Source organism: Eptesicus fuscus, chromosome 20 (assembly GCF_027574615.1).
Source record: "Eptesicus fuscus isolate TK198812 chromosome 20, DD_ASM_mEF_20220401, whole genome shotgun sequence".
Taxonomy (NCBI): Eukaryota; Metazoa; Chordata; class Mammalia; order Chiroptera; family Vespertilionidae; genus Eptesicus; species Eptesicus fuscus.
Window position 1 is genome coordinate 46,771,743 of NC_072492.1, and position 24,655 is coordinate 46,796,397.

The 24,655-nt window shown below is 57.7% G+C and overlaps 1 protein-coding gene across 3 annotated transcripts in view; it reads right to left on the reverse strand.

The window, feature by feature from the left end:
* Positions 1-24,655, reverse strand: part of SLC39A11 (solute carrier family 39 member 11) — a 178,155-nt gene that overhangs the window by 48,376 nt on the left and 105,124 nt on the right. For all 3 annotated transcript variants that reach the window (XM_054709625.1, XM_054709624.1, XM_054709623.1), the window contains one exon: positions 20,273-20,443. In XM_054709625.1, coding sequence (XP_054565600.1) covers positions 20,273-20,443 — 171 coding nt within the window. The remainder of the gene's footprint in view (positions 1-20,272; positions 20,444-24,655) is intronic.

A 24,655-nucleotide genomic window follows, 5' to 3' on the forward strand; every position in this document is an offset into this window, starting at 1 on the left:
CCGTTTCCCCGACAGGCCTCTCTGACAAACCTCACATTTCGTTTCTCGAGGTTAATTCTTCAACGTGGCAGCCGGGCAGAGAGGGCGAAGGAGGATCGAGGGAGAGAAGAGTGCGGGGATAATAAAGTTAAGTGCCGTCAATTTGGAGATTGCTACACCACGACCGTGATGAAAATGATTTAATAACATGTTCTTTACACAGCTACTGGCTAAGCAGAGACCCAAGGCGTGACGGGCCGGGGGAGGGAGGGTGGTGCTGGCGGGAGCAGGAGGGAGGGGGGGGAGTGTCTGGGGGGAGGAGAGGACAGATCAGCTCTCCCAGGGGCAGGGAGCTCACAGACACACCCGGGGATGCAGCGCTGGGATGAGGGAAAGGAGCGTGTGCAGATGTGAGCGTGTGCAGATGAGAGCGTGCACGCACCAGGCACACACATTCACACACGTGTGTGGATGAAAACAGACTGGAGGGATGGCCCAAATACATGGGCGAAAGTCTGAATCGGTCGTTTAAATGCAAAAGCACTAGGACCACCGTGCACAAAGCCCGCCTTAATCTAGCCGCACACGACACCCTAACAGGCAGGCAGGGCCCGTCTGTCATAAAGAAACTCATGGGGGTGAAGCTGTTACTCGCCTGGGCCAGAGGAGTGTTCCCAGAGTAGAGCGACGCTGCCCCACCCCAAACCGCCCTTGGTTCAGCCCTAACAACTGCAGTGGCCGCCCTTGGGGGCACTCACGGGAGTGGGGTGGGCACTGGGCCACTAAAGCAGCTCTCCTTCGAGTCCCAGCTCCTTCCATGCCTGGCTTTCCCCCGGATCCCAGGGCAACCAGAGGAGCCTCAGTGGCCCTCAGAGAGACCGTGCAGGCAGGCTGGGCTGGAGAGAGTGAGGCGGAGCCAATGGGGAGAGCGAGGCGGAGCCAATGGAGATAGAGAGGCGGAGCCAATGGAGACAGCAAGGCGGAGCCAATGGAGATAGAGAGGCGGAGCCAATGGAGAGAGAGAGGCGGAGCCAATGGAGATAGAGAGGCGGAGCCAATGGGGAGAGCGAGGCGGAGCCAATGGAGATAGAGAGGCGGAGCCACCGTAAGCCCTAGGTAGGCCCTCTGGAGGGCATGCGTCAGCAGCCTCCGGTGTTCCCTGCTCAGGTGTGGGCTGATCCTGAATCCTGTGAAAGATGCTTACACACCTGCCATCTGCAGCCTGGACATCAGAGAGGACATGAGTAGCCGTGGGGGTTCGGGGGTCAGGTGCACGCTCTGCAGACTTACCACGAAGGGCCGTGTGTCCGGGAGTCGGGTGGAGAACTGAGCCCCAGAACTCAGGGGGCTGTGCCGGCCACGGCCGGGAATCTTTCCCTTCCAGTGAAATCGCCAGCAATATTCCTCTGCAGACACAAACTTATGAAAGCAGGTCACGGCACGCCGGCCATTCTTTAAGCGGGTAATGATATATCTGTCAGTTTTATCTTCACCCTGGTGTCTAAGGTTTCCCCAAGGAGAGATTTTTTTTTATCCCCCTCCATTCCGCAAAGAGAAGTCTGACTCAGAGCTTGACCCGGGGCTGGGAGAGAGAACGTGGGAAGTTTTTCATCGGTCTCCGCCGAACAGACAGCGCCCCGCACACCAGTCGGCCCGGCTCCCCCACAGTCGGTGACAGCGGCACATTTTGTATTATGCACATTTTACCACATTAAAAAGTACAGGGCAGCAAAAAATAAAAAATAAATAACAACCATGAGTGTCTTCTTTCAACATAAAACTTACACCATATCTAAGATTATTGGAAAGTTTCCAATAAATTAACTCCTTGATTAACAACACACCAAGGAAATAGGGCAGAGGCCTGCTTTCTTCCCAGATACCACCCCAACCCTTGGTCTCCATGGAGAATCCTTGTATAGATGAGACAGGCAGGCTGTGGTGAAAATGGTGGGCACAGTGGCCAGGGGTCTGCTCTCAACGCCTCAGCCATTCCCGACGGCCTGGAGCATGGTGCCCACCCTCATTTGCTGTTGAATAACTCACTCAGCACATTCATTAGAAAGTTGGGGTGCAAGTCCAGGTGCTCGGATTTCTAGGCACAAAACAACAACGTCCCACAAGGTGCCTGAGATAGGGGCCACACGCCAGAAAACCAGCGGTGAATTCTCAGATCTGGCCACGAGCGCCATGATGGTGATGGCGGTGATGGTGGTGGGGTTAGCTGTGTCCCTCTGTCTTAGCCTCAGTTTCCTAATCTGGCAAAGGGTTGCGGCAAACGTGTTCCGTGTTTTCCTGGGAGGCCAACCCTCCTAGGAAGCAGCTGGCTCCCCACATAACTAGCTGTCTATCGGAATTCAGCACCGGGGCTGCTGGACAGCGCCTCACAATCCATCCAGGAGAGCCCCTTCTCTGGCCTCTAACTCCCTCTGCCCCCCACCCACCACCCACCCCCATTCACCCCCATCCACCCTCATCCACCCTCATCTACCCCCAGGAATGCCCAGGCTCCTGCTTCCTCCCGAGGAAACCTCAGCAAGGACACCAAGAGCTCTGTCCGCCATTTACATGGCGGCGCGTGGTCCTGGCTGCTGCTCTGCGGGACCCATCACCACGACCCTCTGTGCCCAGTGGCTCCCGGCCAGTGACTTAGCATGGGGGGGGGGGGCGCGGGAGGGAGTAACCAGCGCATGCATCCCTTCTTAGAGAACACCTTCGGCACCAGGACCTCCCTCCAACCTGAGCGAACATTCTCGGAACTGTGCTATGGTCGGAGGTTCCTCCCCTGCCCCCTCCCTTTCACAGGTGCCAGGTCTGCACCGCAGGCGGAGGCTCTCCCTGCCACCTCTGCTCCCTCCTCTACATCCAAACAGGCACGTCCCTCAGCAAACCTCTTGCACATCGAATCCCTTCCTGGCACCTGCTTCTCGGAGACCCATTGGCCACAAGAGCGGAACGCCCAACAAACGCCCTGCGGGGCAGCCTGTGTGTTACAGACCTTACAGCTCACGGTCCACAGGACCCATTCGCTAAATGCGGACCGACCCCTGCTGATGGCAAACAGGTGCAGGCCCCACACGCCCGAGGCAGGCTGGCGTTCTTGGCCACACTCTGCATGTGGGTAAACCGACAGGGGTCGTCGTTAATGTACAACGTGGTTATAATTAGTGAAGATGAAAATAACAGTCAACATCATGTAGCATTTACTCCATGTCAGGTACTGTTCTATGCTTTCATGTGCTGCTCATTTACAAAGAGTCCTGAGCCCGACTGGGGTGGCTCAGTGGATTGAGTGTTGCCCCATGCACCCGGAGATCACTGGTTTAATCCCTGGTGAGGGCACATGCCAGGGCTGCAGGCTCGATCTCCAGTGGGGGTCATGTAGGAGACAGCTGATTGATGTTTCTCTCTCTCTCTCTCTCTCTCTCTCTGTGTGTGTGTGTGTGTGTGTGTGTGTGTCTCTCTCTCTCTCCCATCATCATTCTCTAAATAAAAACATATTTTTAAAAAAAATTCTGAAAACAGCCCTACCCTTTCTACCTTTCGGGACTGCGAGGAACCAGCACATGCACCCTGAGCCATCACTCGGGTGTTGACTGATGGGAGCTGACCTGGAGGAGGAGATGGGGAAGCAGACCACAGCTGGCCCTGCAGGCTCACCTGTCCCGAGAGTCAGCCTTGCCTGGAGGACAGAGCCTCCGGCTGAGAGGCCCCGTGTTTGATGGATGGATTATCGTTAAAGTGCCGGCAGCCACCGCTGGTTCCCCCCCCCAGACACGATCAGGGACGAGACGTGACATCGGGTAATAAAGCACAGGACTCGGACTCCTAATGGAACCAGACGGAGCTGTAATGTGTCCATCAGCCGCGGCTGAGGCCAACTGCAATACAGAAGCGAGGAAAATCAATGTGTGATTTACAGAGACAGTGAGTTTTATCTCTTAGATGTCAAGCCACCAGGGAAAAGGTAACATCTCACACTGTTAATTTTAAAAACGCAATAAACTAGTCATCAGAAAAAGGAATGGAGACAGTGTCAAAGGCTGGGAGGACCAAAAACGGGCAAAAGCCTGTTCTCACCCTCACCCCCACTCTCTCCGAAAAGGGGGGCTTATCTCCCCACCCAGCACCCCTTTTCCTGCAGGGAGTGGAGGGAGCGTTCTTCCCTCGCACCCGCCCCGCCTGCTCCCCTCCCCACCCTTCTCGTTGAAATAGGAGTGTCCAGACACTTCTTTCTTCCGCCCGGTCATTCACTCACCTGGCCGGGCCCCACAGCCGAGATGCAGAGCTGTTGCCTGGACACCCCTCCTCTCTGCGCCCTGGGCCCTGGAAGGGGCAGGCTCCGCGGTCCTGCACTAGGAGACCCCCCTCCAGGCGGCGGAGGGGGACTGGGTGCAGCAGCCACTTGGAAGGGGGGGGTACTTTACTCCTCACCCCCACCGGCAGCTGCCGCCACCCCTCCGCCCAGTGAGGGCAGTGGTCGGGGTTCCCACCCTTCACAGCACACTGGTCCCTTCCTCATTACACCTGAGCCCTGGTCCCGCGCCAGCACAGCCAAGGTCAGGACCTTCCAGCCACCAGGGCCCCAGATTCAGCACAACGACACACATCACTGCCCTTCCTCTTCCTCTGTGTTTACAGACAACACTCCTCGCCCCCCCACCCCCCGCCCCAGGTCCCCGAGCTGCCTCGGGTCGGGGACCTCAGCCCTGCCCTGGGGATCTCCTGCGTCTCCGTGGCTCTGGAATCCACGTGTACAAGGACGGACCCTGCTCGAGAAGATGCTGCCTGAGGCTCTGGTGCAGTGATGGGAACCCGCCCCCTCTCGTCGGGGCTCAGCTCGGGGGAGAGATGGAGCAGGCAAGCGTGGGCAAGTCGCACACGTCCCGCGTCGGGGCTGGTGTTCGTCAGCCACACGAACGTCCCGCTGCGTGTCAGGGCACAGAGCGTGGCTCGTGATGGGCGAACGCATGAGTGAAACAAACGAGTGAGATGAACAGAAGAAATGAGCAGAATAGAGAAGGCCCTAGCCGGTTTGGCTCAGTGGGTAGAGTATCGGCCCTCGGCCTGAAGGGGCTCAGGTTTGATTCCGGTTTCCGGCTCGATTCCCGGCACCCTCTGTCTCTCCCCGTCCCTTCCACTCTCTCTAAAATACCCTCCGGCCGAAACCGGTTTGGCTCAGTGGATAGAGCGTCGGCCTTCGGACTGAAGGGTCCCAGGTTCGATTCCGGTCAGGGGCATGTACCTTGGTTGCGGGCACATCCCCAGTGGGGGGTGTGCAAGAGGCAGCTGATTGATGTTTCTCTCTCATTGATGTTTCTAACTCTCTATCCCTCTCCCTTCCTCTCTGTAAAAAAAAAAAAAGAAAGAAAGAAAGATATATTTTAAAATATATTTTAAATAAATAAATAAAATAAAATACCCTCGGGTGAGGATCAACAGAACAAAACAAACAAAAGACAGAGAAGAGGGAGGTGAGAGGAGAGGCACAGATATTCTTGAGTCACGGAGACCTGGGCAGAGACAGAGGCCCTGGCGCAACCGGGCTGACCAGAAGCTCACGGGGAGAGGCAGGCTTTCACCCGAGGCTCCCCGCTGCTTCGAAATGCACCTTCCAGGCAGGGCGGGGCTCTTTCTCCATCACCCACGCGTGGGATACCATAGCGTCGTGTCCGCTGCTGTGCGGCCGAGAGCACGGGTTCTGACCTGGCACCGGGCTGACCGGAGCTCCGAGCCCTCAGAACCACGGCAGCAGGACCCAGGCAGTGTTACCGCCACGGGCCCGCGGACCCCGGAACATCTCAGGGTTGGCCACGGACAAGGGGGACGCTTCTCCGAGGGGGGGCGGGGGCTGGAGGCCACGACGCCGACCTTCCCCACCGCGGCCGGGCCCTCACGTGGAGCCTGCCCCGGGAGGCACCGCCACCTCCCCTCAGCCTGGACGTGTGCTTAGAACCTTTAGCCCGAGAGCCAGGGATGACAGTCACAGGGCCAGAAGGGCCGGTGGGGACACCCTGGAGCCAGAGCCGCGGGGGCTTCCCACGCACCTCCCTGGGCGGCCGAGCATCTTGGGTCGCAGGATGTCACAGAATCACTGCTGGTTCCTGCTGGCCTCTAGATACTGGCCCATCCTCACGCTGCGGGGTGACCTGGCCCGTGGGGACGCAGATGAACAAGGTGCCTGTGTGACAGACAGCGGGAGCCGGAGGAGGGGGCCAGGCGGGGTCGTGCCCTTTGCAGGGACTCGGGCTGTCTGCAAGCGGGCGATCGCCACTAAAATCCCCCCCTTCTTGCTCTACCGCGTTGTGCCTGGCTCCGAAGAAATTTATGACTTGGGAGCGCGGTTGGCAGCCCGCCTCGCCTCCCCAGAAGGGCTTGGGGACGCCTTTGGGTAGTAAAAGCACTCGTTTCCAAGCAACCAAATAGCAGGTCTTCCGTGATGGCTCTTCGTTCTGCAAAAAAACGGCGGCTCCAGAGCAGCCTGTCATTAAATGGGTCGAGGCTGCGTCTCCCGGGAATGACCTGATCCCGCTAAGACCCCTTGTCACCAGACAGAGGTAAGCAGGCCGGTCTGAAGTCGTGCCTCGCGGGGGACTCCCACGCTCGCCATAATGGGGTGTGTCAGTTGACCTTACGAATCCAATCAGCAAGGCAGTGGCCCCCTCACCGGAGGACAAACGGGCCATTGCGTGGGCCCCGGTCCTTCATTTAGAAAATCGAAAAGCTTCTAGGAACAGCAAACAGCGGTCCCTGGTCTGAACATCTCCCGGCTGTCTGGATCTAGCCCTATACACTCGCCATTTAGGCTGGGTTGCTTTATTCTTCTTCCTAAGCCTAAGGCAGGGTACGTCCCAGAGCCCAGGGTGGCTTGGACCTGAGAGAATACCATCTTCTCCTCTCTCTGTCTCCTCTACCTCCCTCTCTCTCTTCCACTCCCTCCTCCCCCCACCAGGCCTCGCATTGAAACATCTCCGCCTTTATCTATTTCACGCTGGTTGCACCATCTTCTGATTCCTGCCTGTCTAACTGTCAGGCATTCATCGTCCAGGGAGTAATGGAGTCTGGCTCCCAGCAACCACCAAGCTCTGGCTAACGTTGTGTCTGTTCCTCCCCTCACCCCAGCCCTGCTCTTCACCCCCCTTTCTTTCAACAGCTCCACTCCCAGCCCCGAGACCCTCCTCTGCAGAGCTCACCCCACGCAGCACCTTGGCCTCTCCGACACCTTCTGTGGTTCTGGGCTCCGCCCACGGCCCCAGCCCCTTGCAGCCCAGTTTCCAGGCGGCCAAGGTGCCCCCTGGCCAGCGCCCTTCGGCTGGTCTTTGGACGGGCCGAGAGGAAGGCCATCAGGATGATTCTAGCTGCCTCCTGGAGGCACTGGGGACCAGGCCCGAGGCCCAACGAGGCGAGGTACAAAGGCGAGCTCTCTGAGCTGGGATCCAAGCAGCCCTCAGGAAGAGCTGGGAAACAGTCTTTCCTAAGGGCCCGCATCCTGTAAGGCGACCCGGGGGCCAACCCAGTAACTTCCTGGGCAGCTGCAGGGAGCCGGCTGCGAGGTCCCTGCTCATGCCAGTGGGTGACCCGCGGGTCTCACCACGTAGGAATCGCCCAGCCCTGAGCTCAAGGCCATACTCTGCCTTGAAGGACAAGCTGAATCCCTCTCTGGGGACCAGTGATGGGAGCGCCCACCCCAGAGACGGGCTAGAAATGACGGCTGAGGCTTTAGCCCTGGCTCTTCTGCTAAGGAGCGTGCGATGCTTTGAATCGGCGCTGATTTCTGAACGACCCTGGCTGTGGCCACAGAACCCCTGCCCCGGCCCGTCCCCAGGCCCTAGGGGAATCTGTTACTTATGGAGCCCTGTGTTCCCAGCAGATTCCGCGGGGCTGCCGGATCTCCCTGGACCAGGCTGGTCAGAGAACTGGGAAATACAGAGGGCAGACCGCCTGCTTGGGGAGATGTGATTACAAACAGCGGGACAGGGACACACACTTGCAAGTGACAGGTGGCTGAAGAGACGACACGCAGACCCCGAGAGCCGAGGGCCGTGTCCACACAGCTCTGCAGACACAGCGGGGCTCGCAGCCTGGCCAGCTGGCCCTGGTCGCGGCCATCGGGCCGGCCACACTGCCGTGGAGGCCAGTTCCACCTTCTCCGAGCCGGCCACCGAGGTCAGTGCACACACCCTGCACGACGCACACTCGGCTGCTCACACCCGCGGGGGAGCCAGTCTCATTCACATGGTTTTTCCTATCCCTCAGGGTCTCCCCAGAAGCTCTGACATTTTCCTTTATTTTTTTTTAAATAGGTTTTTATTGATTTCAGAGAGGAAGGAAGAGGGAGAGAGAGAAACATCAACGAGGAGAGAATCATGGGTCGGCTGCCTCCTGCACGCCCCCTACTGGGGATTGAGCCCACAATCCGGGCATGGGCCCTTGACCGGAATCGAACCTGGGACCTCCTGGTTCATAGGTCAACGCTCAGCCACTGAACCACGCCCTCTGGGCAACATTTTCCTTAATTTTGACAGAAGTTGTTCTCAAGGGCAAGCCGCGTTTTCTGCATCCTTCGCTGAACGTCTGCATCGGGGACTCAGAGTCAGCTCAGAAACATTTATTACTGCACGAGGTCATGGCACGGGATGGCCTCGGACAGCTGGCGATGGGAGGGGGTGCCGGGGCCTCGTGGCTGCCGCCCCATCTGGCCTGTTTATTGCGGCGGCGGCAGGATGAGTGACATATGGTCATCGATTTTATGTCCGACTCGTTTTCACTGTGGCATCTGCTTTCCCACCTCACAGCTGTCAGGAGCCGGTGCAGCCAGCCTTCTCCCTTTCGCGTTTCATTTGGGTTTTCTTCCTCATTGAGAGGAGGGTGAGGGAGCAGAGGCTAGCGATGTGTAGTATTCTGGACGAAGGTGCCTGTTACGGGTCCGACCCACGTGCTGCAGGGTGGTTCCGATGTCTCTCGTGGAATGCAGAGGCCTTGGACCCCTGATGTCCTGTCACCCAGCGGTGTGCACGCTGCCCGAGCTTTTACCCTCCTCCCTGACCTTGAACTGTATTGCTGCCCACTTTCCGGACAGAACATGAATAATATCAGGCTCCCGGCACCAAAACCAGCTGCTCACCTAGCGCCCACCTATTTTGTTTCGGCAACTGGTAGGCTGGCCCTCGAAGGCATGTTTGCCATTTTTAGGAAGATAATTCTAGAGACAGAGTGTGGGGAAAGCTAGAATGAGGATGTACTTACAGCAAGGCTTCCAGATAAGGGCTGTCGCACAGCCTGGGAGAGGGAAGTGAGATGATCATCAATCAGACGGAGCCACAGACTCCCAGGGTGCCAGCCACACGGGGGCCACACTCAGAAGGCACACTTTAAGAAGTCCTGTAGCGGAGCAAGCACCTCCCATTAGCCGCAGGCCCCACTCCTCCCTATTGCCTTTCACTAGACGTCATGCCTTAGTTACATGAACTTGCCTGGCCCACGGAGGCATTTATATCTCTAACCCTGGGACTGAACCAATTTTTTCTTTAACAGAATGCAGAGGATTTGATGAATGAACTGTGGGAACGGCTAAGGGAGGAAAGGGATTAAGGGTAATAGATGTCTGGCTTTTCAGGGGGAAGTGCCTGTCGGGCAGCGTGCGTATGGATCTGTCTGAACTAACGGCATCGGGTGTACGGGAAGGGATAAGCAACTGGAGAACCAAGCTGTGCTTCTCGGAGTCTGAACCCCACATCCTTTCGAAACCTCCCACGGCAGGGCCGGTAGAAGCGACACGGGCCCGCTCTGCAAACGTGAACCGGACCTGGCTGTTCCCCAAACTGCAAGCCCCACCCCCGGGCGAGCTGTGCAGGCCACACACGGGATCCAGACAGAGCCTTCGACCAGGGAGCAAGCTTGAGAGACCCACATCTTGCCTCCGCCTGGTGACAGCAGCTTTAAAATCTAGGTCACCGTGAGCACCTGGCTGGGCCTGCCTTCGTGGCGGTCTCCCAGGGCGCCTCGCCCACGCAGGGAGATGGGACGGCACCTTGGAGCTAATGGCACCTGGGAAGAGTCATCACACGCCGCTCACAGCGGGTCTCAGCACCTCCTCTCACCCAGAAAGAGGAAACTCAGAAACTCCTGCTTCTAATGAAGCGTGACTAAAACCTTGTCTGCCTCCCACTGCTCTCGAGATGAAATGCGAAATACTTAGGGTGTCCCGGAGGCCCTGGTGCCTCGTCTCCAGCTCCAGCTTCATCTCCAGCCACTCTGCTCCCTCCTCCACACCCCAGCTGCCAGGGGCCTCTCTGCCCCTCTCTCATCTGCATCTCACCACCCCCTCCCTGGTGCACGCTGTGCCCCTGGCCTGGCATACCTGCCCCCAACCCATTACCTCTTCACCTGCTCCATTCCTTCTCTCTGTCCAGGCCTCAGTGTAACTTTTCCTTCCTCCAACAAGTCCCCCATCACACACACACACACACACACACCGCTCCTCTCCCCGCCGCCTGCCGCTTCTCCATGCCTCTCCGCGTCAGTTATCTATCAACAGCACCCAGAGAAACCAGCAGTGGTCTGCCCAGCCTCCTTCACTGGGGGGTCACCCATATGGATGGGGGCTTGTGGCTCTGATGTTCCCAGTACCCCTGCCCCAGATAAGCACACCCTCCCTGTGGAGTCGGGGGTCGTGAGCAATGAGCCAGGGACTCTGCAGCTGGAACCTCCACCTTCCCCAGGGGAAATGCGAGATGCGGGGCAGGGGGGTGGAGGCAGAGAGGAATCAGAGCAGAAAGAGGCTGAGGGAAGGACCCGGAGCCTATTTCAACAGGGGAGGCTGGGAAAACGGAGCCCAGGCCCCGGAGAGGACACACGGAGTCCAGCATGAGCCACACATGTTCACATCCAACCACATCACGCATCACACTCGATGCTGACATCCCACTGACCGTGCACAAGATACTGTAAGTGCTCAGTAACCAAAAAAAACACCCAGTCCCTGACTTTCCAGGTTGGTTGGGGAACCACATACCCCCCCCCCCACACACACACTCACATGCATGCACAGGATAAAACGACAATATGTCGCCGGAGACGTGACAGTCCAGGTGTCGGGTGTGGGATAAAGATCTAAACACTCCTGATACAGGTGACCGTCAGCTGTCCTGCTGGCTGTCCCATCGCATCCCTGCACTACTCCCGGCCTCCACGCTACCCCCGGCCTCCACGCTACTCCCAGCCTCCACGCTACTCGCGGCCTCCACGCTACCCCCGGCCTCCATGCTACTCCCAAGCTCCACGCTACTCCCAACCTCCATGCTACTCCCGGCCTCCACGCTACTCCCAGCCTCCACGCTACCCTAAGCCTCCACGCTACTCCCAGCCTCCAAGCTACTCCCAGCCTCCACGCTACTCCCAGCCTCCACACTACTCCCAGCCTCCACACTACTCCCAGCCTCCACGCTACTCCCAGCCTCCACGCTACTCCCAACCTCTAGGCTACACACACACCCACACACACACACACACCCACACCCCCCCCCACACACACACACACATTGGTACAAAACATTCGTTGTGGTTTCCTCCTGAGAGCCCCAAACTGGAAAACCACAGTATCCATCCACAGCAGATGGCACACACAGCGGCGTGCAAACACAACGCAATGCTACATAGCTCGTCATCGTCATCATCATCAATTAATGCAACAACCCCTGGGTGAATCTCGGAGCCAAAGAAGCCAGATACAGTCGGGAACATTCGGTGCGATTCCATTAAATGATATTCAAGACCAGGCAAAACCTATCCGTGACAAGCAAGTTGGAATAGCTGTTATCTCTTAGGGTAAGTAGTGCTTGGGAAAGGCTCTGAGAAATATTTTGCATCTTGGTCTGAATAGTGGTGACCTACACTATTCAGATAAGCACACCCTCCTGTAGAGATACGTAAAAATCCTTTGAGATGCATTTAGGATTTGTCCGACTGTACATATGTGATAACTTGATTTCAGAAATAAGAAGAAAATGAAGCATCCCTGAGTGTCATTTTAAAGCTTTGCTGGAAAGGTTTTCCAGGGTGGAAAAGATCTACTATCTTTTTAGAAGCTGCCTGGACCTTGGAAGTCAGGGGAGGGCCGGGCGCCGCTGCATATCCCAGCTGCGTGTTTGAGATGTTGGACCTAAAATACAAAGCTCAGCCCTCCTTTGTCCCCAGCTCCGCTATGAGGCGGGGCCTCTGCCAAGTCACATTCCTACGAGCTTCAATTCCTCTTAAAACAAGGGGGTGACTTACATTGTCTTGGAGGTCCATCCCAATTCTAAAATTCTTTGACCACTGGGGGGAAAAAATTGAGACTAAAAAAAAACCACAAAATACGAAAAGGTATTCTCTCTCTTTCCTCCCTGTCCATCAGACATACACTGTCTGGCTCCGATCAGCCCACCGCTGACTGGACGATACGCTCTCGGGGGCCAGAGACATCACCCATCTTCTCTTGCACTCGACTCGCTCGGGGAGGCAAATGTAGCCGGCGCTGTTAGATGAAAAGAGCCTTATTTTGCCATAAAATACATCAGATCTAGAGCAAAGCCTTATATCTATAAAGCGATGAAATTGCACCCACAATAGAAATTCTGTCAGCAAAGCTGTGTACCAATCCCAGGCTTTGGAGAGAGTTAATATTTCCACCAGCCAACTTAATGGGCCCCGAATAAACTGCCTTTCCCCCCCCAATCCAGACTTCGGCCAGGAAAAAACAACACTACACATAAGATGTTTGGAGAGAAAGCTGCTTCCCAAGGTCATCTTATTTAACCATGGCCAAGGTCATCTTATTTAACCAGTGACCGAGGTCATCTTATTTAACCATGGCCAAGGTCATCTTATTTAACCGGTGACCGAGGTCATCTTATTTAACCATGGCCAAGGTCATCTTATTTAACCGGTGACCGAGGTCATCTTATTTAACCAGTGACCGAGGTCATCTTATTTAACCGGTGACCGAGGTCATCCTATTTAACCATGGCCAAGGTCATCTTATTTAACCGGTGACCGAGGTCATCTTATTTAACCGGTGACCGAGGTCATCCTATTTAACCATGGCCAAGGTCATCTTATTTAACCGTGACCGAGGTCATCTTATTTAACCCGTGACCGAGGTCATCTTATTTAACCGGTGACCGAGGTCATCTTATTTAACCGTGGCCACTTCTTAGGGAAGACAAGCATCGGGCCATCAATCTGCTGGCTGGCAGCGGTTTTCCTTCAGCATGGCATCCTCAAGACGAGGAATTATCACCACTGCACCCCAGACACTTTGGTTGCTGTTTCAAATCACAGCAACAGTAAAAATTCATGAGAATATGAAGGGTTTAGAATCTAGAGGGGAAGGCTGGAGACAGTCTGTTGTAAAGGTGCCTGCGCAATTTAATTGCATCAGTAAGATGGGAAAAGGGGTGGCTAAGCACACGAGACGATAACGTGCTTTCAAGCCACCAGTGAGGGGCCGAGCCAGGATGAAACCCGGGCGGGCTCTGACCCACCACGCGGCCCTCCTGCAGGGAGCGGCCCTGAGTGGGGGCCCCTTGTCCAGAGGTTACTCAGGTGCATCCCTGCTTCGGAGCCTCGCAGGCCGGCCAGGTGGGGGGACAGAGGCCGCTGTCGCCTTCCAGTATCCCTTCTCCCTCTTTCCTTAGTGAGGGAACGCTGTGCGCTAGAACTTTCCAGAAGGCAAAGCAGGAGTTTGGAGCCGTCCTCCTAAGGGCTATCTGGAGGAAGGAGTGATGGCTGAAGGCCCGATGGGGACCCTGGACTAGGAGGAGTAGAGCCACTGGCAAAGCAGAAACCAGACAGGGGCCCGTGTCCCGCAGCTGCCATCCCTATGCTGGGCTTCTTTTCCTTCCTCACCCGAGGCCATGTTTTTATTGGTTAGAGAGAGAGAGAGAGAGAAATATCAATGTGAGAGAGAAGCAGCAATTGGTTGCCTCCTGTTCGAGCTGCGACTGGGGAATTAAACTTGCAACCTGGGTATGTGCCCTGACCGGGAATCGAACCCGCGACCTTTCGGTGCACCGGACGATGCTCCAACCAACTGAGCCACACCAGCCAGGGCTGGACTTCTTCTCTTTAATTTTTAAAATAGATTTTAAAAATATTTTTTATTTATTTCAGAGAAAAGGGGAAAGGGTGAGAGAGAGAGAGAAACATCAATGATGACAGAGAATCATTGATCGGCTGCCTCCTGCACGCCCCCCACTGGGGATCAAGCTGGCAACCCAGGCCTGTGCCCTGACCGGGAATTGAAGTGTGACCTCCTGGTTCAGAGGTCGAACCTCAACCACCGAGCCACGCTGGCCGGGCTGGACTTCTTTTAAACGAGAGACAAAACTGCGGTTTCGGGTTTTCTGTACGCGCCGTCGGCCTCTTATCCTAACCGGGATGTCACGGCCCACTAGGGAGGCTACACGTGGGTCTTCAAGGTCGCCTGTCTGAGCTGAGAGACGTTCCTGCAGGCGGCTGCCCAGCTGTGGAGTATATTTCCATGACTGTGCTCCCCACACTGCACCTGAACTTGGGGATCCCTGCACCTCGAAGGGGAGTCACCCCCTCAGCCCCAGGGCACAGCTGTGGTCATTGGTGGCAGCAGAGTCCGATTTCGGAACATCTCTCAGCTATTGCTTCTGTCCTTCCTTCCCACCGGGCCCCGGCCCGGGAGGGAGGAAAAGGCAGCCGGGCCAGGCAAGTGCACAGCCCTCCCCGTCTTAATCAGCGGCATCTGGAGCGCGCGGCACACTCGCTCGCAGGGCCCGGCGAATCGGTGAATCGCTGGTGAGAGCACCGCCAGCGCGTTAAGGGAAGCAGCGAGGGTCGGGGCAGGTTTCAGGCAGGCGGGCGGAGGGGACCCAGGTCTGCAGATGGCCGGTCAATTACGGCTGGGGGTCAGGGGTGGGGTTCCCGTCCCTTCCCGCGTAGCTGCGCGCTGAGAAGGCTCACGTGAGACATCGCAGGCCCCACGTGTCCACAGCGCAGCTATGAAACCCCTCATCCCCAACGAACACGCGGAGGGAGGTGCCGGATGGGTCTGGGGGAAGCGTCACAGATCCTCCTCTCCTGGTGGGAGACTCGCGGTCATACCCCATGGCCCGCCGGGCGCAGGGGAGAGAGGAAGGACAGAGTTCTGTCGCCAACAGAAAAGCTCACTTCCAATCAACTAATAACAAGGAATTAGTTCCCTCCCGACGCATCCTGGGCTGGGGAAGGAAGGCTTCGCTGGGTCACGAGCTTTTCTGACTCCCGGGGCTCTCGGGAGCCGGGCGGTCTCTCCGGGGTAGGACGGGACGGGTGACGCCACGCAGCCTGGGGTCTGCTTCCCTGGAGAGTGTTAGGGGCGGGTTGGCACACACGTGTGCGCTCCACAGACGGGAGTAGAAACCGGCCAGGTTCAAGGGTGGGCCTGAAACTGGAAGGCAGAGGGGAAGGAAGGAAGAGAGTGGGGGTGTGGGAGCCTCTGGGGGGGGGGGTCCCCTGAGCATCCCTTGTGGGGCCAGAGTGTAAGAATGACAGAGCAGGTGTCAGACGGGAGAAGGGGGGCCACAGGGAAAGCGTGAAGAGACATGGCCCCGGCACCACACTGGAGGTCAAAACAAAACAGTGTTGCCCGCTCGAGGGATAGTTTAGCCAAGAACAACTCAGGTGACGGGTTCCGGAAAGACCCGGGTCCCTCCTCTCTCTCCCCTTTTCCGTTCATCAAAACCCTAGGCATCCTGCACTGTGCAACCAGTCCGCCTTCCCGCCCAGCTCCCCCCGCCCCTAAAAAAGAGAGAGACTGGGACAACACATGAAAACTCGGAATTCAGTAAAGCTAGGTTACACACTAGGAAGGGGCTGCAACTTGGGTCCTCACCTCTGAAAATAAATCAGGATTTAAAGACTGCTTAATTCCGTCTGCATCAGAAGGTGCTCCCTGATATTAAAAAAAAAAAAACAACACACACACACACACAACACAAAACTCAACTCCCTGTTTTTGTCAACCCGGGCACTGGCTCGGCTGTGTCTTGGACGACACGTCCGTTTGTTTAAAACACACCCAGGAGAGACGTTCCTTCCAGCTGTCAGAAAACTTCTTTGCTCTTCCGTCCAGCATCCCCAAGAAAAACAAGGGAATTTGTGGCTTGGTTTCCTTGGCAACCTTATCTTCACTCCAGGCCCATCTCCTGTCTCTAAGCAACAGGGCGCTCTTCAGAATTACCCGGAGGTGAAACCCAGGCTTCTGGGAGTCCTCGCCGACCACAGGTCAGGGTAGAGCGCCTGGCCCCTCGCAGGGCAGGGCCCAGGGACCAGGCAATCTCACGGCCCCACTGTCGTCCCCAAACCCCACACACAAACCCTTCTTCCTTGTGCCTGGACTCCCGCCTGTCCACTCTCCTCCCCCGGGCTGATGCTCTGTGCTCCAGAGGGGTCGGTGACTCAGTTTATCAGCCAGTGCCTCCCGGAAGGCCCGCCCCTCACAGAAAGGCCCCACAGCTCCAGCCTGAGAGGGAAGCTGACCCGGAGGCCAGGCCACAGAGGCAGCACTAAGATGCCACCGGGACACGGACTGCATAAGCAAATGGCTCTGCTGGAGAAAGGCGCGTGGTTAAAAGAGCGTGAGACGAGATGTACTGACACTGAGCCTTTAATGTGGCAAGTGGCACGGGAAAGCGGGATTCGGGGATAAGTTTCCCCGTTGGCGTGACCCCGCCTCTCTCCTGACATCTCCGAGCCAGGAAGGGTTTCTGAGGACATAGGAAAGGGACAAACACGCAAGGTATCTGGAAGGGACGGCTCTGGACTTGAATCAGAGCGAACGAGGGCTGAGGAGTGTCGGAGGGGGGGGGGGGGGGGGTGAACTGGGCAGTGTCCGTGGGGCATAGACTTCACAGTGAGTCCCCAGGACGGCAGATGTCCTGTCTGCAAAGCCCGAGCTGAGTGGGGAGAAGCTGTTCTGAGGGGCCGCGCTGACAGCGACGTGGCCTGACACGTGTGTGGGGGGGTGTCTCTCTGCAGATGACACAGCACCCAGAGGAGTGGACGAGGAGCCGTCCTCGGAGCAGCTCCCCCCCGACCTGCCCTGCACCCCAACATCAGACACGACGACGGGCCTGCTGAGCCATCCCCAATATCTGCCTCACCGTGGCTAGAGAGACATCTGGAAGTTACTGGAAACGTTGAGTCCTAAGACAGAAGTGTGTTCACACCCCCGGCTTCCATTTCTTCTTTGATTTACCTAACAGGCCGAGGATGACAGACTCTGGCAGACGTGGGCTGAGTCTGGACGGGAGCCCCAATCCCGGGGCAGCCACAGAACGTCGCTTCCTCGATCGGAAGGCTCGCAGGGCACGGCGTCCGTCCGTCCGTGTGTCCGGCCTGTGGCGGGAGGTGACATCATCCCCAAGCTGCCCGTCCCTTTTCCCGTGTCTCCACCCTCGGGGCGCCGGGGCGATTCTCACGCTCCCACCCACCAGCCTGTGCCGCGGCGCACGCCCGGGGACACGCCGCGCCGAGCGAACCGTCACCCAGACGGGAGCCCGCGCTAATGACAATGTCAGGCTTCCCACCGAGGCGGAGACGCAGCTAATTAGAGGAGAACGTTGCAGTTCCCACCCCTGGAGGAAGGGAAGCGCCTTCCGGAGGAACCACCTGCCGGGGTGAAAACTCAGGTCACGGGAGGCGGGCCCACCTGGGATCGGGATCACCGAGACCAGAGCCGAGACCAGAGCCGGGCGGTCTGGGAGGGTCAGAGGGAAGCGCAGACCAAGGGGGAGGGGCCCAGGGGTGGGGACGGACATTTCTCAGGCCCCACGGTGCTCCAGGCGTCCGGCACGCACTTCCCAGCAGATGATACAGACAGAGCCGCCATCGCTGTCACCTCACTGAATGCTGCGCGGCCGACAGACGCTGCCCCCGCTGTCCTGCTGGGGAAACTGAGGCTCCCCCAGGTGCACCTAAGGCCACCCTGCCAGCCGAGCATCGCATGGCTCCAGGATCCAAGCCCCGGCCTTTCGGACTTGAAATCCTGGGTGTGTCCATCTCTCCCTCCAAGTCACGCTCCCTAAGGCGGTTCAAGGGGTGACGGTCTCTGGTCCTGGACCGTCCGCACTTGGCTGCGGGGGCTCATTTCTACACAGATCCGCAGGGCGCCCACAGTGCAGGTCTGTGCGTGAATGAGGCTTCGGTCCAGATACCCCCCACCCACCCCCCACTCCCTCCCCCGCCACCCTAACTCTCCTCGCTGAACTGAGCCCACTGCCACCGGTGATCACCGCCCACACGTGCCTTTAATGTGGCAAGTTGCCAACAGCGAGAAGCACTTCCTGAATTCTTCCGTAACCATCTCTGAAAACCCCTGCGATCACCGGCAGACGGGAAGCGAGCTCGCCAAAGCAGGAGGCAGGCTGGGGGCAACAGGGATGGAGCTCGAATCAGCGCTGCCCGCCTGAGTGACCTGGAGCTCTGTCTATTTAGCCCCCCTTCCCCCCACCCCCACAGGGTCGAGTGTCTAAAACATGGAACAAGGACACAAACACCTACATCCTAGACGTGGGGCCCTTCACGTCCGGAACGTCGAAAGGCCCCAGGCAGCGGCGGCCTCCAGCATCGTCAACGTGCTCATTACCACGAGGACGCCTGCCTGTGCGTGGGTCTCCGGCCGTGGAGAGGACGCCTCCAGTTTCTGGGAGCAAAGCCCGGGAAGTAGCCGGTTTTCCCGGGAAAGGCCCGTGTGCAATAAAACGTCCTATCCGGTCCTCGTCCTGGGAAAATGAGTCCATCAGTTCTCTCCGGCCACTGGCTCCTCCCTGCGCCGTCTGAGAGCTGCCCGGCGGCACACGGGGACCGGGCCCGGGAAAGCGGACGCCCAGGCTCACGCCACCCCCAGCCCAGAGCCCGCGAGGGCTGCGGTCCGTGTCCCAGGGGACTGCAGACGGGGCTGTCCTGGCCCGCCGGGGTGGGGTGAGGACCCTGGAGGTGCTGCCGAGGCCGAGGTGATTAACGTCGTTAGATAGACGAGGTGAATAATGTACTGTCTGCGTGACTGCTCACGGCGTCACCCAATGCCGGGCGGAAGGGGCCACGGGGACCATTAACACGCCCTCCCCCACATTCTCCACGGAGCCGTGTTTGGATGGGATTCCCTCGAATCCCTTTAAGCTCTACGTGTGACTTCCTCACGGACAAAGCAACGCAGTGCCCTGTGGGGACCGTCAGCTCCTCGTGAAGAGAGATTAGAAGGAACTCCATTGCTACTTGATGCTCACTTCCCCTCGGATACAGAAAGGGAGCCGCGGTCGTTGGCGGCGGTTTTGGGGGTTCACAGACCCCCTGGGGGCTATCTGTCCACAGCTCTAGAGCAGGAAAGAACCCCCCTTTAGAGAAACAGGTGCGAGGGGTGCAGGCGGTTTACCTGCTTCGGGAAGAAATGGTCGTGACTGATGGAGGCCACGGCTTCGAGCCCCCCCCCCTCCCCCGCCGGCAGACGGAAGGGTGCCCATGCACCGAGTGTGGCGGTGCCCCTCCCCTCCCCACCCCGCGCCCCTCTCGCGCAGGGGCTGGCTGCTCTCGTCCTTTGGAAAGCGATACCCCGAGGAAGGGACGTGTCTTTGTGACAGTGGCCCCAGACTGAACACGCTGCCTCGTCAAGTGCTTTTCAGGCGGCAGATGACAGACTGGAGCTGAGCCGTCGGCGATTCCCGGCCCGAGGAGAGCAGGCTCCCTTTCGGTGTCTGCTTCTCGTGACGCTGACTAAAACGTGTGTCGTTTTTGGAAACAACACCAATACGTTATTTTTTTCAATGAAAATAAATCCAAAGACGCAAAACCAATTCCTCCAAAATGCTAACAAGGGAAGGACGGGCGAGGACATTTCAGAAAGCTGTCACAGGTAGGACACACGGCAAGGCTGACGCACTGAATTCGGCACTTTAAGACCACGAAGCGGCACGAGACGCCGCGTGTTTGTGAAAGGCTCGCTCACGGGAATCGGGGGACAGTTAGGAAGTCGGGCTCCCAAGGACGCGGAGCAGATACCCGGAGAGAGGAACTGACGGAGGGAAAAAGGAGTGACACTGTTCGAAGCGACTGGAACGGGAAGCTTTATCACATGGGGACCCATCGAGAAGAAGTAATGGCAGAAATATAGTCAAGAAACATGTGCACGCCCCTCAAAAGGGGACCCGCACCCCGACTGCCCGGCCCCCTTCCCAGCCAGGCAGCTGAGCCGGCAGCAGTGCCAGGCCTTCGGCAATGCCTGCCCTGCGGGCGGGCCGGGCCTCACCTGGGATGTTGTGGATGGTGATGGCCAGGATGAGCAGCGTGATCCTCCTCCAGCTGCTGCCGCTGGGCGGGGCCGAGGTCCCTGGAGCAGACATGGGGGCGGCGGGGCCCTCGGGCTGGTCGGGGGCCGCTGCCCTCTTCCTCTGGTACGCCTCGCCATTCTCGCTCTTGTCTGGGCAGAAAGAGGGACGGGAAGAGAGAGGACTGTGAACAGGAGGAAGTGCTTTGGACGTGGGCATGGGGCAGCTGGAGGGGGCTTACAGATGGGGATAGGAGCCCTTCCTAACTTGCTGATGGGCCGTGCATTCTCCCCCGTGTTCCTTCATTTCCTCATCCCTTCGCTCCTACACGCACTCACTCACCCACTCCCTCACTCTGCAAACACTCACTGTCGGCGCCCAATGGAAAGGCACTAAGAAGGGGAAGGAAGGTGAAAACAGGGTACGCTGGCCATGCCCCCTTTAGAGAGGCAAAGCGGAGCAGGGGTGAGAACGGAGCAGGGGCAAGAAGTGCAGATTCTGGAACCAGACTGTGGCCCGCAAGCTGCTAAGCCTCTTTGTGCCTCAGTTTCCTGATTCTCGAGGCGGGATAACAGTACCTGCTGCATCGGGCTTTTGCGAGGATCAAAGGAGAGGCTGCGTGGAAATCCCGAGACTGCCCTAAGTGCTGTGTGGGGAAGTGGTGGCTGTCACACGCCCATCTCGCCCACAGCCCACAGAGCTCTACCCCATGACTCTCCTGGCCACACCGACTCCTGGGGACTCATCCGTGTGTGTGTGTGTGTGTGTGTGTGTGTATGTCCGAGCATCTGAGTGCCACTCGGTCCCAGCTTTCCTGCTCGGATGTCAGGCAGCCCCAGTGCATGTTTGTACATGGGTGGGCGTCTGTGCACACCTGGGGGGAGGCTGTTGTACATTCTGACAACATCTAATGACTCAGGCTGTAGAGGCTGGATGGGAAATTGAACTACGTATCTGGGATTTTAAAAAATATATATTTTTATTGATTACTGAGATTGATTACTGAGAGGGAGCGGGAACGAGCGAGAGATAGAAACATCAATGATGAGAGAGAATCATTGATCGGCTGCCTCCTGCTCACCCCCTACTGGGGATCGAGTGTGCAACCCAGGCATGTGCCCTGACGGGGAATGGAACCTTGACCTCCTGGTTTATAGGTCAACGTTCAACCCCTGAGCCACCCCAGCTGGGCTAAGTATCTGGGATGTTACGCCCAGGAACACTGACACGAGCAAGCAGACCGGAGTGCAGGCAGGAAGCAGGCGCACCGTGGCGGAGGCCGCCCGATGCCCGTGGGACTAGCCGGCGGACACCACTCACTCCCTGGGCCTCCTCAGAGCGTGGGAGGTGATAAGGGGGGAAAAACAACCCCAGACCCAAACTCTTCCCTTTAGAATTTTATAACTTCAGGGTGCGAGGCAGGGAAGCCGTGAGTATACCCCTTTAAATCGAAGGAGCAGGCCTGCGTCTGTGACCAGCACTGAAGACTGCGCTTACTGCTGTGAGTGACACGGAGGAGCAGGCCCTGGGTGTCCTGCAATCACACTCGAGAGCCACAGAGTCGTGACGGCGCCAGCCAACTCCAGCACCGAGCGTGGGTCTCCCGGGAACGTCGTGAAGCATCGAGTCGTGAGCCCGGGAAAGAAGCCAGGCCCTGGGGTCCCAGGTGGGGGGCCTGATGTCGGCGCCCCCTCCGGCGGGCACAGAGTCTGGGAACGCCCGGGGGACATAGGAACCTTAAATAAGCCGCCACTAATGAGCCCTCGACGAGGGAAATCAGCCCACATCAATCAGGAGCGCGGAGGACCCTGAGCAATGAATCTTCCTGCCTCTCCCGCTTAAGGCTCGTTAAACCGTCACGCGCCACCGAGTAAAACAAACGCCGCGCCCGCGCCGTGGGCAGAGGGGGACCGCTTCGGGGGCGGCTGCCGAGACCCGGGAGACTTCTTGAAAGAGGAGAGGTTCTGACACCTCTGAAGCAGGACGGGGCCAAGAGGAAGGGCAGTTAGGCATGGAACAGCTGAGGCCAAGTTCAGAGACGGAAAACACCAATGGCCCCGGCTGGCAGGCGATGCTGCCCAGTTATTTTAATCACCTGAGTCCTAACAAAAGCCCTGTGAAGGGATCACTCCCTCTCACAAATGAGCAGAGACGGGGAGTGACTGTCCCAGGTCACACAGCCCCCCCTCCCCCAGCCGTTGGGCCGGGGGGTCAAGCCAAGGTCCTCTGCCTCCTGGGGACTCCTCCTACCCGGGCCCCTTGGTTGACCGGTGGGGAGGGGGGAGTGTTGATCTCCATTGCTCGCCAAAAAGGGCAGTGGGAGCAGTCACGCAGTGACATCTGGGGACCGGAAATCCCAGACGTTCGGTTCAAGACGAGGAGGCGGCAGAGGGGGCCCGTGAGCTGGCGTTGAGTGACGTCTGAGACGGAAACGGCTCCGTGGAAATCCCGTGTCTGCGATCGTTCCCACTCGGACCAACCGAAAGCGGTGTTTCTTCACCCATTCCACCCCTGGCTCTCAGTGTAAGAGGAAATGCTCATTACAGACGAGACTCGGAGCCAGGCCCGCAGGTCTTCCCGGAGGGAAGAAAGGAACCACGTCAGGGCGGGTCATCACCAAAGAGCCTCCTTTAAAATCTGAAGGCGCAAGCACCCCAGAATCCACACAGAGAGGGGACCCCCTGGCGGGGCTCAGCCTGCGTCCTCCCACATCACCTTTGCCAGAGGGGCCCCGCGCTGCTGCATGGGAGAACGAGGACCCCAGCGGGATGGACGGACCAGTCCACGGGACCAGATGGGACACAGGACTCCCTGGGTCCCCCTCCCCCAAACCAGGGGCACGATCCCTGTCCCGACACATTGTCTCACAGGGCAAAGCAGATCGGGGTCCGCGGGCACGAGCCAGGGGGCCACCAGGAAGGAGCCCGGCTGCCCGGGGAGCCCCTCCCCTCAGGGCGCAACTCCCTCCCTCCCCAGGAGTAGGATTCCCGCCTCCTCCAGATCAGGGCCCCAAACCTGGATCAGCAACTGCTTTTGGAAGCTGCGATCTTCAATCAAAAACAAAAACATCGACATGATTTTAAAATGATTTTCTTTTTGACCCTTACGGATTCAAGGCCCTCCGATGAGAACATCTCGCTGGGTAAATGCCAGATTAGCCTTTGTTTCCAGAGCCCTGGGCCCAGTGCCACCAGGAACCCAGGAAGCTTGCTGTCGGTGTGATGGGGCCCCATCTCACGGGCCAAGGCTGGGCGCTCAGGCCCCGGTGAATACGGCAGCGCTAATGAACAGATCGCCAGCCACGAGGGCCTCAAACACATCCCCGGACGCCACTGGACATGATCTGGTTGAATTAGCACAAATGGGCAAATCCTCGGCTGCTTTGGGCAGAAATTTTCAAATCCCCGGAAAAACACCTTCTCTGAAAGCTAAACCCGTTAGGAGACATAAATGAAGGGTGTGTGTATTCCCGGTGGGTGTACCCCGTAAGCACGAACAATATCCAAAGGCTGACGATCTAAAGCAGGGAGCCAGGAGGGGCCGCTGACTCATGTTTTCCCTCTTTTCCTGGTTTCCCAGGGCATCAGGATAATTGGGGGAAGAAAGTCACTTAGCCATGAGTGTGTCGAGGCTTGCTAGGAATTGGGTTCTGTTTCCCTAATCACTCATGGGATTAGCATGACTTCCTTTATGTAATTTATGCTGAACTTGAACATGAAATAATTACTCAACATTGGCCAGCATCAACACTGACAGACAGAGGTCCAAGGAAGCCCTTCTGGACACTCACGTGGGGATTTCAGAAAGAGCCAGGGGGTCCTCCCCGACTTGGCAGAGGGCCCCTCGGCCCCGAGACATCAAAACTAAATCCTCTGACTGTCTCTAACCTATCCGCAGCTCTCCCGCTGTCTCCCTTCTGTAAAGCTACAAATATAACCAATTAAAGAGCACTGCCTCCATAAAAGGCCCCTGCCCAAAGACAGGGGCCCAGCATCCCCGACACGACAGCTGTCATTTGTCCCTCATCTGTGTCTAGCTTTTGTCCGCTGATGCTTCGCATATCGGCAGGGAGTACAGACAGTGACGAGAACAGATGCTGGATCACACTGGCTGCGGTGGGATCATGGCTCTGCCAACCACAAGATTATGGCTCTGTCAACCACGGGATCATGGCCCTGTCCATCTTGGGACAGTGGCTCTGTCAACCACAGGATCATGGCTCTGTCAACCACAGGATCATGGCCCTGTCCATCTTGGGACAGTGGCTCTGTCAACCACAGGATCATGGCTCTGTCAATCTTGGGACAGTGGCTCTGTCAACCATAGGATCATGGCTCTGCCAATCACAGGATCATGGCTCTGTC